The sequence below is a fragment of the Eleutherodactylus coqui genome, chromosome 4, assembly GCF_035609145.1.
Source record: "Eleutherodactylus coqui strain aEleCoq1 chromosome 4, aEleCoq1.hap1, whole genome shotgun sequence".
NCBI lineage: Eukaryota > Metazoa > Chordata > Amphibia > Anura > Eleutherodactylidae > Eleutherodactylus > Eleutherodactylus coqui.
The window spans coordinates 59,855,579-59,871,038 of record NC_089840.1 but is presented as its reverse complement, the minus strand read 5'-3'; the positions used below and the strand labels follow the sequence as shown (position 1 = coordinate 59,871,038).

The following is a 15,460-nucleotide window of genomic DNA, read 5'->3' as shown; positions in this document are numbered from 1 at the left end:
TGTTAATTTGGAGCCACAAGAATGACTGGAACTAATTCAATCTTGATCTTCTGAGCACGCAACGGTCCTGTGTCCCCCAATGAAACAACAGAGAAAATATGTTCTTATGTAGTCTTGTGTTAATCTTCAAGGGCTTTCTCTGGCAACAACTGATCATTGGAAATTCATGTATGAATTTATTTATTAGGTTTTGCATGGGGTTTTATTACTGTTGGAACAACACTTTGTATTCCTAGGCCTAATAAACCAGGAGACTGGGCGCATTATCTGTGTTCTGCGTTATTACATATTCACTTGATATTTCTTAAAACCCCAGAGCAAGTATGGAATTAGGGACTTTGCTGTAATATAAACTTGTAAGCAGTTTTTCTTTTCTTTTAGGTTTTGCAAAGATGTCTTTGATAAAAATTATAAGGCAACAATAGGGGTGGACTTTGAGATGGAGAGGTTCGAGATTCTAGGCATTCCTTTTAGCTTACAACTGTAAGTACAGCAACTCAGTAGAGACCTACTCATAAGAATTTTGTTCCTAATCAGACTGATAACCTGGAATAACCAAATTCAACCAAAACCAACATTATTTTATCCTTGTTAAATTGTAAAATTATAGTTAATGGGGTACGCCCAGCACTGTTTAGTTTTGTCCAAAGACGGAACTGTTCAGCCACGGAGATTCCCCTTTCCTGCTCCTCGAATGAAGCAGAAAGTGGAATCCCCAGTGCAGACTTGAAACCACCCATAGACAGACAGACAAGTGAAACTTCTCCAAACGACCACCTTCTCCTTGAGAAGACCTCCCTCTTATCCAGATCTGATTTCCTGTGACAGATTTTAAGTTTCACTACATATTATACACACTGGCCATATTCTTTAAGAAGATCCCTTCCACAGAAGACTACTATTCAATGTTACCTTGGATTGTCACTTCAAAGATGTTTCACTGTAGATAGAAAATAATTTACCCCTTTTTCATTCATATGTACTAGATAAGTAGTATTTTGCTTTTTCCAACTAGATGGGACACAGCTGGACAAGAAAGATTTAAATGCATTGCTTCCACGTACTACAGAGGGGCGCAGGGTATGTTTGTCACTGTGTTTATTGACTGTTAGTTATATAATTTGTACTTTATCACTAGTTTTCTATGTTTTTGTTTGTGCATTTATTATAATCAATTCAAGGTTTGTGCTGATGATAGGACAGAGGGAAAAACTATTAAGATCTCCAGTACACTAGTGTATTTGGGGCCATGTGCTATCTGTGTTCATTCACGGACAGCACACGGCCCCATTATATTTCTATGAGGCTATATACATGGATATATTTTTGGCATGGACCTCGTGAAAAAAATCATGACATATCCCATTCCTGTCTGTTTCACGGACGGGAGATAGGAAATGCCAATCATGTTGGTGTACAGAGTTCATTTATATCGGACCGCACATGGACAGGAGTTTGTGCGCTGTCGGATGTGAGTTCCGTCTAAGTCTCTTGGGCGCAATTCGCATTATGGCTAGTGTACACTTAGCCTAAATGTTAAAAATCAGTGCTTCCTTTAAGAAATAACCCCGTAGGGAAGGTCCTCTTGATCAACAAAACGTAGAAAAGACTAGCTGCATGAAACCTGACATTTCATCCTATAATGATTCATAATTATAAAGTTGTGATGTGAGCAACAAGAACCTGATACAAGGGAATTAACCCTTTCCAATCCAATTTCCCTGCCACCCGCACACTCCTCAGATCTTATTTGTTTTGGGTAGAAAATTGCATTCTGGATTCCTTGGAATTACTCAACAGAAACACATAAAAATGATCTCTCATGATGATTTTATTAGCAATTTTTTTAATATTAATCCTTTCCAATCTAGTGTCAGCCTTTGTCCAACATTCAGATTTCCCTGCATAGCTCTGATGTTGGATGAGGGCCAACACGTGTTTCTAAAAGTATGCAGGACAGAGCTCTGATGTTGGAGGCTGTTCTGCATATATATGTAACAGTATGCAGGACAGAGCTTTGATGTTGGAGGCCGTTCTGCATATATATGTAACAGTATGCAGGACAGAGCTTTGATGTTGGAAGCTTTTCTGCATATATATGTAACAGTATGCAGGACAGTGCTCCAATGTCTGAGGCTTTTTTGCATATATATGCTACAGTATGCAGGACAGTGCTCCAATTTTGGAGGCTGTTTTGCCCATGTACGTTACAGTATACATATGCAGAACAGCCTCTGACATCAGAGCACTGTCCTGCATACTGTTAGAAACATGTCGGCCCTCGTTCGACATTAGGGCTCTGCAGGGAAATGTTAATGTCGGCCGACGGCCGACACTGGATTGGAAAGCGTTAAACTCTTTTCTGCGAAAGTGGTGAAAATTGTCCTAGTGAAACCTGGAAATAATGACAAGCACAGATTCCGGGTCTCGGCAATTAGCATTGATCCACACGTGTACGGATATCCTTTATCAAGTCACAGGTTGTGGTTAATGTAATTGAAAAATGCCATTTGTCCACTATTCTCTATTATTGTTCTGCTATAAAATATAAGGGAGTCATGCTGTTCGCCATAAAAAGATGTACTCTGTAAAATAAGATACATTGGGGAACAGTTATCCATGTTTTTACTCAACCATATGCTAACATGAGCTTTTTCTGTCTTACAGCCATAGTTATAACATTTGATCTGACAGATATTTCATCATTAGAACATACTAAGTAAGTGAGTTCTCGCCAGTCTGTACGGCACAGCTGTCCAGCTACTTATGGCACATATACAACGGACAGTGCTTCTTCAGATTAGTTTATAATTGGTGTTACTTTCCTAACAGGCAGTGGCTTCAGGATGCTTTAAAGGAAAATGACCCGTCATCCGTACTACTGTTCCTGGTTGGCTCCAAGAAAGATCTCAGTGTGAGTAATGTTGTAACCACAACACACCTTTTAGAACAGCATTTCTGAAATCTAGTCCTCAGGGAACCTTGGAATCAGGTTTTTCATAATTCCCATTAAGTTAATAATTATATACAGCAATAGTAGTATAACGCAATACACATACCATTTTATGCAAATCATCAAAACCCAGATTTTCAGTATTCCTTCAGGTCTAAAACTGAGAAACAGTACAGTAGACTATTTAAAGCGGTTGTCTGGGACTTTTGGGAATTTTCCTTTTAATGACCTATCCTCAAGTTTGGTGAGAAGCTATGCATAGACTACCAAACTGGGCCGCTACAATATGGACAGTGCTACCTGCTTCCATCACTGTCCGCAATGACAGCTGCCTGGAATCAGTTGATTTGCAGGGATCTTGAGCAGCAGACATAGAGGATAGATCATCAATAGGAAAATACCCAAAAGTCCAGACAACCCCTTTAATTTAGGATTCCAACAAATCTTTGGAGTTTTGCTTTATATTTAACAATTATATGATCCATATAACTTAGGATACAACATATATAGAGTTTCTACATCACATTAAGTTAAACAATTTCACATTTAAACATGTGGCATTATTACTATTTAGTTTTCCCAAGACCAATATCTATGTGATTGCCCCTTATTCTAGAATTACGGAATATTCATAAGTCTATAATATAAAATGTCAGCCTTAAAATGCTTATACACATCAAAGGAGCGCTAAACATAAGACAGATGTACATTATATGGCCAAAAGCTTGTGGCCACCACTCCTTATTACTGAGTTACAGTCACCTATGCAAATAGGTGCGTAAAAGCATGCAGTCATCCAATCGCCATAGACAAAGACTGGTAGTAGTATTGGTCCTACTGAAGAGCCCAGAGGATAGGTCATCAGCTGAAAAGAGCCCAGACAACCTCTTTAACTTTAATTGCCAATGTTGTGAAGTGGAGGCAAACAACTCAGCCAGGATGTTACCAACATTCGCTTAATGGGGTACCGCTAGGGAAAAGTGATATGGAAAAAGACCTGGGGGTACTAGTGGACTATAGACTAAACTGGAGTAACCAATGCCAGTCAGCTGCTGCAAAGGCAAATAAAGTTTTGGGGTGCATTAAAAGAGGTATAGGGGCGAAGGACGAGAACATTATCCTACTATATAAGGCACTTGTCAGGCCTCACATGGAATACTGCGTACAGTTCTGGTCACCGGTGCTCAGGAAAGATGTTATGGTATTGGAGGGGGTTGAAAGAAGGGCAACTAAACTAATACATGGAATGACGGGACAGGAATACCCAGAGAGGCTATCCAAATTGGGACTATTTACTCTAGAAAAAAGAAGGTTAAGAGACGACCAAATAACCATGTATAAGTACATGAGGGGACAATACAAGGATCTCTGCCAGGATCTGTTTATACCCAGGACTACGACGGTAATAAGAGGGCATCCGTTACGTTTAGAGGAAAGCAGGTTTCATCACCAACATAGAAAGGGGTTCTTTACTGTTAGAGCAGTTAGACTGTGGAACTCTCTGCCTGAGGACGTGGTGATGGCAAAATCCTTAGAAGAGTTTAAAAGGGGACTTGATGTCTTTCTGGAGAGGAAGGATATTATAGGCTATAAATCTAAGATTATTTGTTAATCCGGGTATACAGGCAGGTAGGAACTATTAGGGGTTGATCCAGGGAACAGTCTGATTGCCATTAGGGAGTCGAGAAGGAATTGTTTCCCAAAAGGGCTATTGGCTTCTGCTCTTGGTTTTTTTTGCCTTCCTCTGGATCAACAAAACAGGAGGCTGGACAGGCTGGACTAGATGGACATTGTCTTCATTCAGCCTTACGAACTATGTTACTATGTTACTATGAGGTACAGACGTAGAAAAAGTTTAACTTGACTCATAACCTGTTAACTTTATGCACCACAGTTTATTTACCCCTTCATAGAATCATTGAGTTGGAAGGGACCTCCAGGGTCATCTAGTCCAACCCCCTGCTCAATGTAGGATTCAATAAATCATCCTTCAGTTGCTTTACAATGGGTTTTATTGTGTTAAGATACCAATAGCTTTTTAATGGCTTAAGATAAGGTAACTTGTCACAGAAAGTTATCACAGTCATATTAAATTTTCTACATCTCTAATAGCCACACAAACTTTGAGTGGAACCACCAAGTTCTGAAGAGTGTGTCAGCTATCCTCTTTTGTATCACTTGCTAGAGATCTAAACTGCCTCTGGAACTGACATCAGCAGAACTGTGCATCCAAATCTTCATGAAATGAGTTGCCATGTTTGGACAGCTGTACACAAGCCTGAGATCGCTATGCCGTGTAAAATGTGTCCCCACAAGAACTCTGGCGCAGTGAAAACATGTTTCCTGGAGTGATGAATCAGATACTCTTCTAGACGTCCTAGTAGGATCACTACATTCAACCTCTCCACAGTCAGAAAATTGCTGTTTGCAAGGAACCAGTAACAATATTCAACTTCCCATCATGATATAAACCTGAAGTTTATATTATGTCATAGAATCCTAGAATGGTAGAGTTGGAAGGGACCTCCAGGGTCATCGGGTCCAACCCCCTGCTCAGTGCAGGATTCACTAATCATCCCAGACAGATATTTGTCCAGCCTTTGTTTGAACACTTCTATTGAAGGAAACTCACCACCTCCCATGGCAACCTGTTCCACTCAGTGATCACCCTTACTGTCAGAAAGTTTTTTCTAATATCTAATCTGTGTCTCCTCCCTTTCAGTTTCATCCCATTGCTTCTAGTCTTTCCTTGTACAAATGAAAATAGCATGTGACAGCCCTTCAGATATTTGTAGACAGCTATTAAGTCTCCTCTCAGCCTTCTTTTTTGCAAGCTAAACATTTCCAGATCCTTTAACCGTTCCTCATAGGACATGATTTGCAGACCGCTCACTATCTTGGTTGCTCTTCTCTGAACTTGCTCCAGTTTGTCTATGTCTTTTTTAAAGTGGGGTGCCCAGAACTGGACACAGTATTCCAGATGAGGTCTGACTAAGGAAGAGTAGAGGGCGATAATTACCTCCCGTGATCTAGACTCTATGCTTCTCTTAATACATCCCAGAATTGTGTTGACCTCTTTGGCTGCTGTGGCAGATCCACAGCATTTCCGCGTTCAAAACTGCCTTAAAAGCAGCACCACCGATGCAGGCTTTGACTCGAATTCAACTGCCTTTCATTTGCCTGGAGTAGGAGGTAAGAAAGCTACAGCGCGTAGGAACAGTGACTCAGGAGCAAGTAAAAGATACTTCGTAAATCCCTGTTCCTTTCTTTAAGAAGAGCAACACTCACTGAAACATCCATCCCCTGATTCCTCTACTGAGCTCTCTTCTGCATCACCTGACGAATGCTGGTGAGGCGATGTGGAAGAGAGCTCAGTAGTGGTACCGGGAAATGGATGTTTCAGTGAGTGTTGCTCTTCCTGAAGAAAGAGACAGGATTTGCTAAGTATCTTTAACTTGCTCCTGAGTCACTGTTCCTACCCGATGTAACTTCCTTGCTCCTACTCCCTGCAAATGAAAGGCAGAAATCAGATGTGGATATGTAGCTGAATCAGAGTCAAAATCTGTACCAGTGCTGCCGGTTTTGACACGGTTATAATTACAGAAATGCTGCGGATTTGGTGCAGATCCACAGCATTTGCTTAGACACATGCTTATTCGTAAAGTGATGTCGAGCCACGTTATAATGGAAAAGTCATGGCAGAAATCTTCTGGTCAAGATGAAGAATAAAAGTCATTACGAAAATGTATTACATGTATGTGGAAATAGTTTCATTTTTAAAAGGATTGTTTCCACCTGTGGTAGGGAGGGCAGATGTAAGCTATACCTTCTATTTGTGCCATTGCCTGAAGCTAGTCTTAGATATTAGATGGGAGACATACAACTGATAATTCTTATAGGAAACATGAATGAACAGTCTAACTGGATTTACAAACCATTTAATAGTAATGTTTTACCTAAGTATCTACTTACGATGTTCTTCTCTCCTTACAGACCTCCTCTCAGTATGCACTCATAGAACGAGACGCCTTGAAGGTGGCTAAAGAGATGCAGGCAGAATACTGGTCTGTGTCCTCATTAACAGGTATGTCCAAACTATCTCCTGATGACCATAATGGGCAAATAGATCCGATCTGTTAAAGAGATATTACAATCTCGGCCTAATATGGCTGAGATCAGAATATCACTGATTATTAGGTAGCTGGGATGACATAAACAGCCAAACTCAGCTGAGCTACTTGGTTTCCATAAGTCCGATAGATGTCAATGGGAGTTATGTAAATAGTGTTGCACTGCAATCTATGATGTTTCCGCAGTGCCGGAGTTACGGAAACTGTAAAACTCACTATGCTTCATTGTTTGCATAACTCCCCATTAACTTACATGGAATTTATAGAAACAGCAAAGTTTAGGGAACTCAACTATTTCAGTCCTCTCGGCCACCTCTCGGGAAAAAAGCGGTTGTAGGTGCAATCCCTTTTCTTAAGGAGACACAAGACTTATTTCTAAGCTCGACTCCTCTGCTTTTATTAAGAATGAATCCAGCATACAATAGACGCATTTCGGGGCCGTTACGCCCCTTCTTCAGTATTTCAGCTGGAGACACACTGTACATATAATGGGAAACATGTTGACAAATAAGGGGGTAATTGCATTAAATGTAATTTAGAATAATAAAAAGTCATTTATAAAAAAAAAAAGAAGTAGAAGAATGAAGAATACAAGTAGACAAATAAATATTTAATCAATAATTGAATAATTAGGTAGATAGCTCTTCTAATTTAATAATTGAGCTAATTAATTCTAGGTCCATATTTATAGCAATCCAATTAAATGCATGGAAATAATCTGTAAAATATCCCTCATCATTGTATAATAAAAACTGGAGTTTCTGCTAAAAATAAAATACATATAAAACATTAATTTATTCCAAAAAACTAAAACATAAGAATAATCACAAAAAATGTATAAATATATGGTATAAAGACAAAACATACAAAAGATTGTAATGTCCATAATGGACGGTGGGACCTGCACCTATCAGACTGTGAATATGTCATAAAGGTCTGAGGTGGGAATACCCCTTTTATTTCCTGTGTGATTTCATTTCTGAAAGCCTGTAGTCCAAGGAAATGGTAAATGAAGCACAAGCTGCCGTTTACCATTCAGATTAATCATTTACACTGGCAAAGTTTTGTCTGATGATTGTGGGATTTAGTTTAGTGGTCATCCATAAGAAGTTAATCATTTACTGAGGACTGTGAATACATCTCCTTCCATCTCCTTTAGAGAGGGCTTAGAAACCTTGTTCTTAGGGCTTCGCCATGCAGAAGATGATGATGCGTGAGTCTCGCCAGCGGCCGATGTCAGAGTTAAAATTTATCTTTAATTGTTCTGAATAGAGATGAGCGAGTATACTCGCTAAGGCACATTACTCGAGCGAGTAGTGCCTTAGCCGAGTATCTCCCCGCTCGTCTCTAAAGATTCGGGGGCCGGCAGGGGGTGCGGAGCGGCGGAGAAGAGCGGGGAGGAACGGAGGGGAGATCTTTCTCTCCCTCTCTCCCGCCCGCTCCCCGCCGCAACTCACCTGTCACCCCCGCCGGCCCCCAAATCTTTAGAGACGAGCGGGGAGATACTCGGCTAAGGCCCTACTCGCTCGAGTAATGTGCCTTAGCGAGTATACTCGCTCATCTCTAGTTCTGAACCCAAAATAATAATCACTTCTATCAATACGAATTCTTCAGATGCACCTCTTCAGGAACTGGAGGGCAACTTACTGGGGATCTCTAGATCCGCTATAAATGGGTTATTTGGAACACACAGTGACACAAAGTAGGCCCATGTGTAGTGGCCCACCCTAAGGGTACGTTCACGCATAGCAGATATTGGTATAGATCTGCACGGAAATCCACCTTATTTGGTGCGAATATTGATGATGGACATTGGTCCATAGCAGAAGGGGTGAAATGCACTGCAGCTCTGCAGCAAAATTCAATTATGTGGATTTTGATGTGGTTTTTGTTGCGGATTTTGGTACTAATTAGTCATGTGACTGCTCTGTGGCACCAATTAGTAATGTGCCCCTTCTCTGGACCCAATTAGTAACGTGAACCCCCTCCTGTGGTTAAAATTAGTAAATACGACCCCCTCTGTGGCTCCAGAACACCTGCAGCTGGTATATCTTCTCTGGACACACACATGAGACTGTCCTCTTCCATCTGATGCTGGGAGCTATCTCATATAGCACTACCTCACTCCCCCCCTGGCTCCAGCATTTTAGAGTAGTAGTACAGAGAATGCTGGAGTCGGGCGGAGGAGTGAGGTAATATTGTACGAACGTGATAGTATGCAGCGTCAGATGGGAGACGAATGTGTGTGTCTGACTATCTACCAGTGGCAGGAGCTGCTATACCTTAGGGAGCGTGGGCTAGCCAGGCGGCCTTAAATACCCTAAATATGGGCTCACTCCTCCATCTCCAATAGTAAACTCTACCACTGTAGCATTTATCAGTAGCGACCAAGAAAATAAAAAACTTTTGGTCCGGCTAATTATTTTAGTACAATGGACATGATAAATATACAGGTTAGATTCTCAATAATAATTAGCCAGCTTCGGAAAGAAGATGACTACTAAGAATACAGTATGACACAAAGTACAATGGTTACTGTAGAATACATTTTTATACAAAACTTGGAATGCCAGCCCCCCCGCCCCCCTTCCCCCCCCCCCCCCCCCCACACACACACACAACCACACACACACACACACAATCATGGCTGCAAAAAGCATGTAAACACATGTGATACATATATAATGACACACAAACACATATACAAATATATACACAAATATGCATACACACATACATCAGTTCTAAAATGAAGATGCATCTCAGGGATGGAGGACTGATATGCTGAAGTCAGGTGGAAAAGTGCATAGTGGAGACCCCCAAAGTCCACCTTATTTTATACCAGGTTCCAGTAAGACTTCACTTAAGAATCTGATCTAAACTAACTTTTTGTTCTTCCAGGGGAAAATGTGAAGGAGTTTTTTTTCCGGGTGGCATCCTTAACATTTGAGACCAGTGTTCTAGCCGAGTTGGAGAAAACGAATGCTCGAAGAATAGGTGATGTAGTGAGTAAGTAGAGCTAATCAGCTGCTGGTACATTAATAAGCAGAATTTATATACCGTTTTATGCCCGATCCTTTATTTTTCACCAATATAAAGGGAGAGTTACCCATTGACTTGAATGGGTGATTCTGGTCCAACAATCACACCAGAATAGAACAGGACATGCTGCGATCTTTTACAAGCACCACCAGTCCGTGAATAAAAATCGCATATGCGAATGGACACATTGACGTTAATGGGTCCGAATGCTGTTAGTTTCACATTCTGACATTAAAATCGTCCATATAATCAAGCCTTAAGGACTTATTCACACGAGTGTATATCGGACGGCGCTTTCACGGCCGTCCGATATACACTATAATGAGATGCATGGCTTCCGCGTATATGCCCTTCCCTCCCCCTCGCCCGCTCACCTCCTCTCTTCTCCTCTCCGGCTGTTTCCAATAGGAGGGGGCGGGGCAGAGCTAAGCTCCCGCCCCCTCCCTGCCCCATGTCCGCAGCCAGCAAATGAGGAGGAAACTGAGCTTATCTCCACCCACGTCCCAAACCCTCCCATTGCAAACAGCTGGAGGGGAGGAGAGAGGGGGAAGGAGTTTAGCAGTCACGTTGCTAAACTCCATCCCACCTCCCTTCTCAGGGCCACTGTCATTGGCTCCCATAGGAGTCTATGGCAGAGGCCATAGTCCGTCCAAGAAGATAGTTCCAATGCTATCTTCTCTGCCCAGCGTAAAAGCGCCCGGTGCTATATTGGTCATCCGGGCGCTTTTACGCCGCTGGAAAATGCCTGTGTGATCTGATGCATTGGAATTCAATGCATTGGATGGTAGCGTATATCAGTCAGCCCTAAGGCTGTAGTCACACTTGCGACTTTAACATGTGAGTTCTGTCTGTGATGGACAGAACTTGCACTGAAAAAAAAACACATTCATTTGAATAGGTAATTCACACCTGCGATTCTTCACCAATAATCCGAGTTCGACAAAATCGCTGCATGTCCTACTTTTGTGCAATTCTTGTTCAAGAATCAACCATTGTTTTTGATAAGTTGAAAAGACAAAACGTACCACACTTGCATCATACTATGGGGACCATTTCTTAATATATCTTCGTATTGGTGGGAACTTTGATATTTCTATACATGGTTCCAAATCCCCCGCGCAGACCTATATTTATAAGAGAGGATCCCGGCTTCCTATAACCATTAGGGGTCACTTACTGCTGTGGAAAACTGTAAAATGCCAATTCTTTTTTTTTTTAAAGGAATAAACAGCAATGACAACAACTTGTACCAAAACACTAAGAAGAACAAGTCTAAGTGTTGTCAGTAACAAGGGACAAGCCCATCAGATCATTGCACTGCAAAGAACCAAAGCATTGCACGGACATGGAAGAAGGAACTTAGTACTACATATAAATGTAAGCCCCTGGGGCCCTGCTCTGTTCTAGGAGGTAATTTGGGGCCCTTTTTATGATATTGCTGGATATCACTGTATATCTTACTTGCATGCTGCCAGAGGATGAACCATAGTACATTGCAGGGCAAAGTGCTATTATACATTTTCTAAGATCATTTTGTTTGTATGGATAGGGGATAACTTGTGATCTCGGTATAACCCCTTTAAAAGGGTTGTCCCACTTCTAGCTATTGATGACCCATCCTCAGGAGTCATCAATAGCTATTGGCAGCGGTTCTCCTCCTGGGTACTCCCTGGCAATCAGCTGTTCCCCTGGGTCAATGTCTTTGTGAACTGACCTGTTTTACTGCAGGAAGCAGACAGCTTTGTACATTGTGCAGTTACACTAGGCTGGAGTTCCATTCACTTCAGTAGCACTCAGCCTGCAGTACCATTCCAGGCCACTGCGCAATGTACAGAGCTGTCTGCTTCCAGCAGCAAAATAGCTCAGTACTTAAAGACAACAGCACAAGGAAACAGCTGATCCCTGGGGGTTCTGTGTGGCGGACCCCCGACGATCTGCTATTGATCACGAATCCTGTGAATAGGTTATCAATAATTAGACGTTGGACAACCCCTTTAAAAGCCAATCTTCCTTTTGTTTTTATACCCACCCCATTCCTTCATAGAGTAAATAGCATTTAATAAAGGGGCTTGAAAATCTACAGAGTTAGCGCTCTTTTACAGGGAACGATTATCTTTCAGATTCCCGCTGGATTGTGCAAAACTGAACACTAATCATTCAGAGTAAGCGCTGCTAGGGACTGAACAATAACTCGTTAGCTTATCATTCATCGTTCAGTTTGTGCAGCCATAAAAATCAAACGATGACCGTCCTGTGTAAACAGGCAGTTCTTCATCTATGAATGACTGCCTGTTTACTGCGAATCAAGGTGGGCGGCCCAAAGCGATTTCTAACTCACTTCATCTTCATTCACTGAGCGATCATCAGTCCTGTGTGAAAGCACAAGAGCGCTAATCGCTGGAATGACTGTTGGGCACTAAAGCGCCCAACAATCATCCCATGTAAATGGACCCTTAGGGCTCCTACACATTTGCGCTGTCATTTAACTCTGTTAGGCTCCATCAACAGCAAAAGCAGACGTGCCATAGAATGGAACCCATTGATTCTAATGGATTCCGTCTGGCTGTCGTTAAGCATCCCGAATGGAACTTCCGTCGTAGATGTATATGAAGTCTTAGAAAAGAGCCACTACTTTTCCTAGAAACAGCACCACTCTTGTATATGGGCAATGTCTGGTATTACAAATTGGAGCCAAGATATTTGTCTAATGAGCCATGTCTGGTATAAGAGTGGTGCCATTTCTAGCAACCCTGTCAATCAACAAAAATGATGCCATTGCATTCCAGTGTGGTCCGCTACACACGTTTTACCCTTCTAGAGTTTTGGATCCAAGATGGCCTATCAGCTTTCTTAACTTGTCTAATTTAGTAGATACTTGTATTTTTCATGAGATAACCATTCTGGAGCATCTAACTTTTCTTGGAACTTTTTTGTCCCGTTCCTCTGTTATTCCTGGTTTGGGGGGGGGGGGGGTGTTCCTGTTCACTGTGGCACTGTCCAATTAGTGGTGGAAGTGCAGACTGTGTAGGACACTCCTCTTTGACTAGGGCTATGGTATTACCGAGTCGCCGAGTCACTAATAAATATTGAGGAGGAATATCATACCACAATGCAGAGTTATTGGGAAATTGGCTCCAGAATTCTTGTCTCATTGGAAATGCATCTATGTCAGCAGAGTGGGCAGACCCCTATCTGCTAGGGTCCCTGTGTGACCGATGAATCTGGTTAGGAGTCACTAATAAAGGCCGGTCTCACACAAGCGGGTTGCATTCTGCATGCAGGAGACCCGCAGCTGTGAGCCCGACCTGTGTACCTCACTTAACGGTACTGCGGATGACCATGGAGGCTCGCAGGCGGTCTTGCGCAGTACAGTTTGGTTTTTTTCTTGCTTGTTTGTATTTCCCATGACGTGACTTAGCAATGACGCAAGTACCCACAGCCCATATGCAATGTTAATTGCTTATGGGCTGCGGGTCAGACACCTCCTTCGACATCAATGGAGGCCGTCCCCGTGTATTACGCGGTAAAATAGAGCATGCTGCTAATTTTCATCCGCTCACGGAATCCGCAATTCGTATCCGCTAGTGTAAAGGAAAATTCGAAGATGCCCGATTTCAATGCCTGCGTTTTACTGCAAGAAGCCCACGCTAAGGCCGATCACGGAATCCGCAATTCAAATCTGCTCATGTGAGCCCAGTATCCTACTGTGGGCGGTTGATGTGTAGTTTAAGGGTGCGTTCACACTTGGTACCATTGATACATATGAAGTACCATTTGGCGTGGATTTTGACGTGGCTTTGAAGTGAATCCACAGCATATTTCACCCCTTCAGTTGAAATCTGCCGTGGATCTGCACCAGAATCTGCTTCACAATTCACACAAATGGTACGGATTCATTGTGGAAAATCCACGCTACATTTGCCATATGTGAATGCACCCTATAAGTACTAATTCATAGCGATGTTGTCCTTTAACCCTTACCCTGCTTGTAACAGTACACATCTGTGATATTTAACATCTGACATGAAATAATTGGGCACATGGCAATAAAATGTCTTTTTGTAAAAGTAATTATATTTTTGTGAAAACAACAAAGGGTTAAGCTTTACAATAAACATTTTCCGCTATTCGTATAAAAACTGTCTACGCTGTGTTATGTCTGGTTATGTCCTGCTATTTCGTTTCATTCATTTCGCGCTATTCATGTATAATCATCATAAGGCTACAATCACATGGGCGAGCCCGATATCGAGCCGAGAAACTCAGCCCAATATCACGCTTGCCAACATGCGTTTTTCACGCCCATGGACGGCAGCACCCAGGGTAAACAGCTGATTGCCCTGGGTCCCGCTACGCCCGCCCACAGAAAACAGCTGATTTTGCCCTACTAAGACATATGGACAGACATTGTGATCTTGGCACAGCCTCTTTAAGTGATGGTAACCATTACTTGTTGCTCGGTGTGCAGGAAAGGCGGCGTTTAAGCTTTATCTATATAAACTGTAATGCAGCAAGTATATATTAGGGTTTGACTATTTACCAGTGGTATTAGACAACATATACAAGTGGTCCCCCAACATACAATATTAATTCATTTGGTCCGTAATGACTATTGTATGCTGAAACCATAACTCTATAGAAAACTGGTAATTGGTTCTGAAGCCTCCCAAAAGTTACCCAAAAGTAATGCTAAATGATGATTAAAGACATTTAAACCGATAACTAATACATATAAAGCAAGTCCTTATACATACTGTGTTTCCCCGAAAATAAGACACTGTCCTATTAATTTTGCCCCAAAAGAGGCACAGTGTTTTATTTTCGGGAGGGAGGGTGGGGCTTATACTCACCTGGTACACAGCGTCCTGGTGCCTCGTGCTTCTGGTCTACGGCGGCGATGCGGCAGTCTGCAGTGTCCTCCACGCTGAGATATCCTCATCTTTCTGGTGATGGGGCTTTGAATACCCCGCCTCCAGCAAAGCGAGCGCTGTGATTGGGTCGAGCGCCAGCCAATCAGTGCCGATGCTCGATGAGCCAATCACAGCCATTCAGTGATGTCATTCATTGAATGGCTGTGAATCATCGAGCGCTGGCTCTCACTGGCTGGCGCTCGATCCAATAACAGTGCTCTCTTTGATGGAGGTGGGGTTTTCAAAGCCCTATCACCAGAAAGAAAAGGATATCTTAGCGCAGAGCACGGAGCAGCTGGCTGCAGCGCCAGGGATCAATCACGAGGGACTCAGATGCTGCAGGCCAGGTGAGCCTTGATTTTTTTTTTCATGTACTTTAGCTAGGGCTTATTTTTTGGGGGTGGCTTATATTTCAAGCCTGCCCA

General features: G+C 42.3%; 1 protein-coding gene across 3 annotated transcripts in view; it reads left to right on the top strand.

The window, feature by feature from the left end:
• The window catches only part of RAB34 (RAB34, member RAS oncogene family), a 28,787-nt gene extending 14,524 nt beyond the window's left edge, over positions 1-14,263 (top strand). For all 3 annotated transcript variants that reach the window (XM_066599554.1, XM_066599551.1, XM_066599552.1), the window contains exons 5-11: positions 382-483; positions 1,016-1,080; positions 2,668-2,719; positions 2,833-2,914; positions 6,947-7,037; positions 9,985-10,092; positions 11,347-14,263. In XM_066599554.1, the coding sequence (XP_066455651.1) occupies positions 382-483; positions 1,016-1,080; positions 2,668-2,719; positions 2,833-2,914; positions 6,947-7,037; positions 9,985-10,092; positions 11,347-11,414 (568 nt within the window). In that variant the 3' untranslated portion in view covers positions 11,415-14,263. The remainder of the gene's footprint in view (positions 1-381; positions 484-1,015; positions 1,081-2,667; positions 2,720-2,832; positions 2,915-6,946; positions 7,038-9,984; positions 10,093-11,346) is intronic.
• The last annotated feature ends 1,197 nt before the right edge of the window (positions 14,264-15,460 follow it).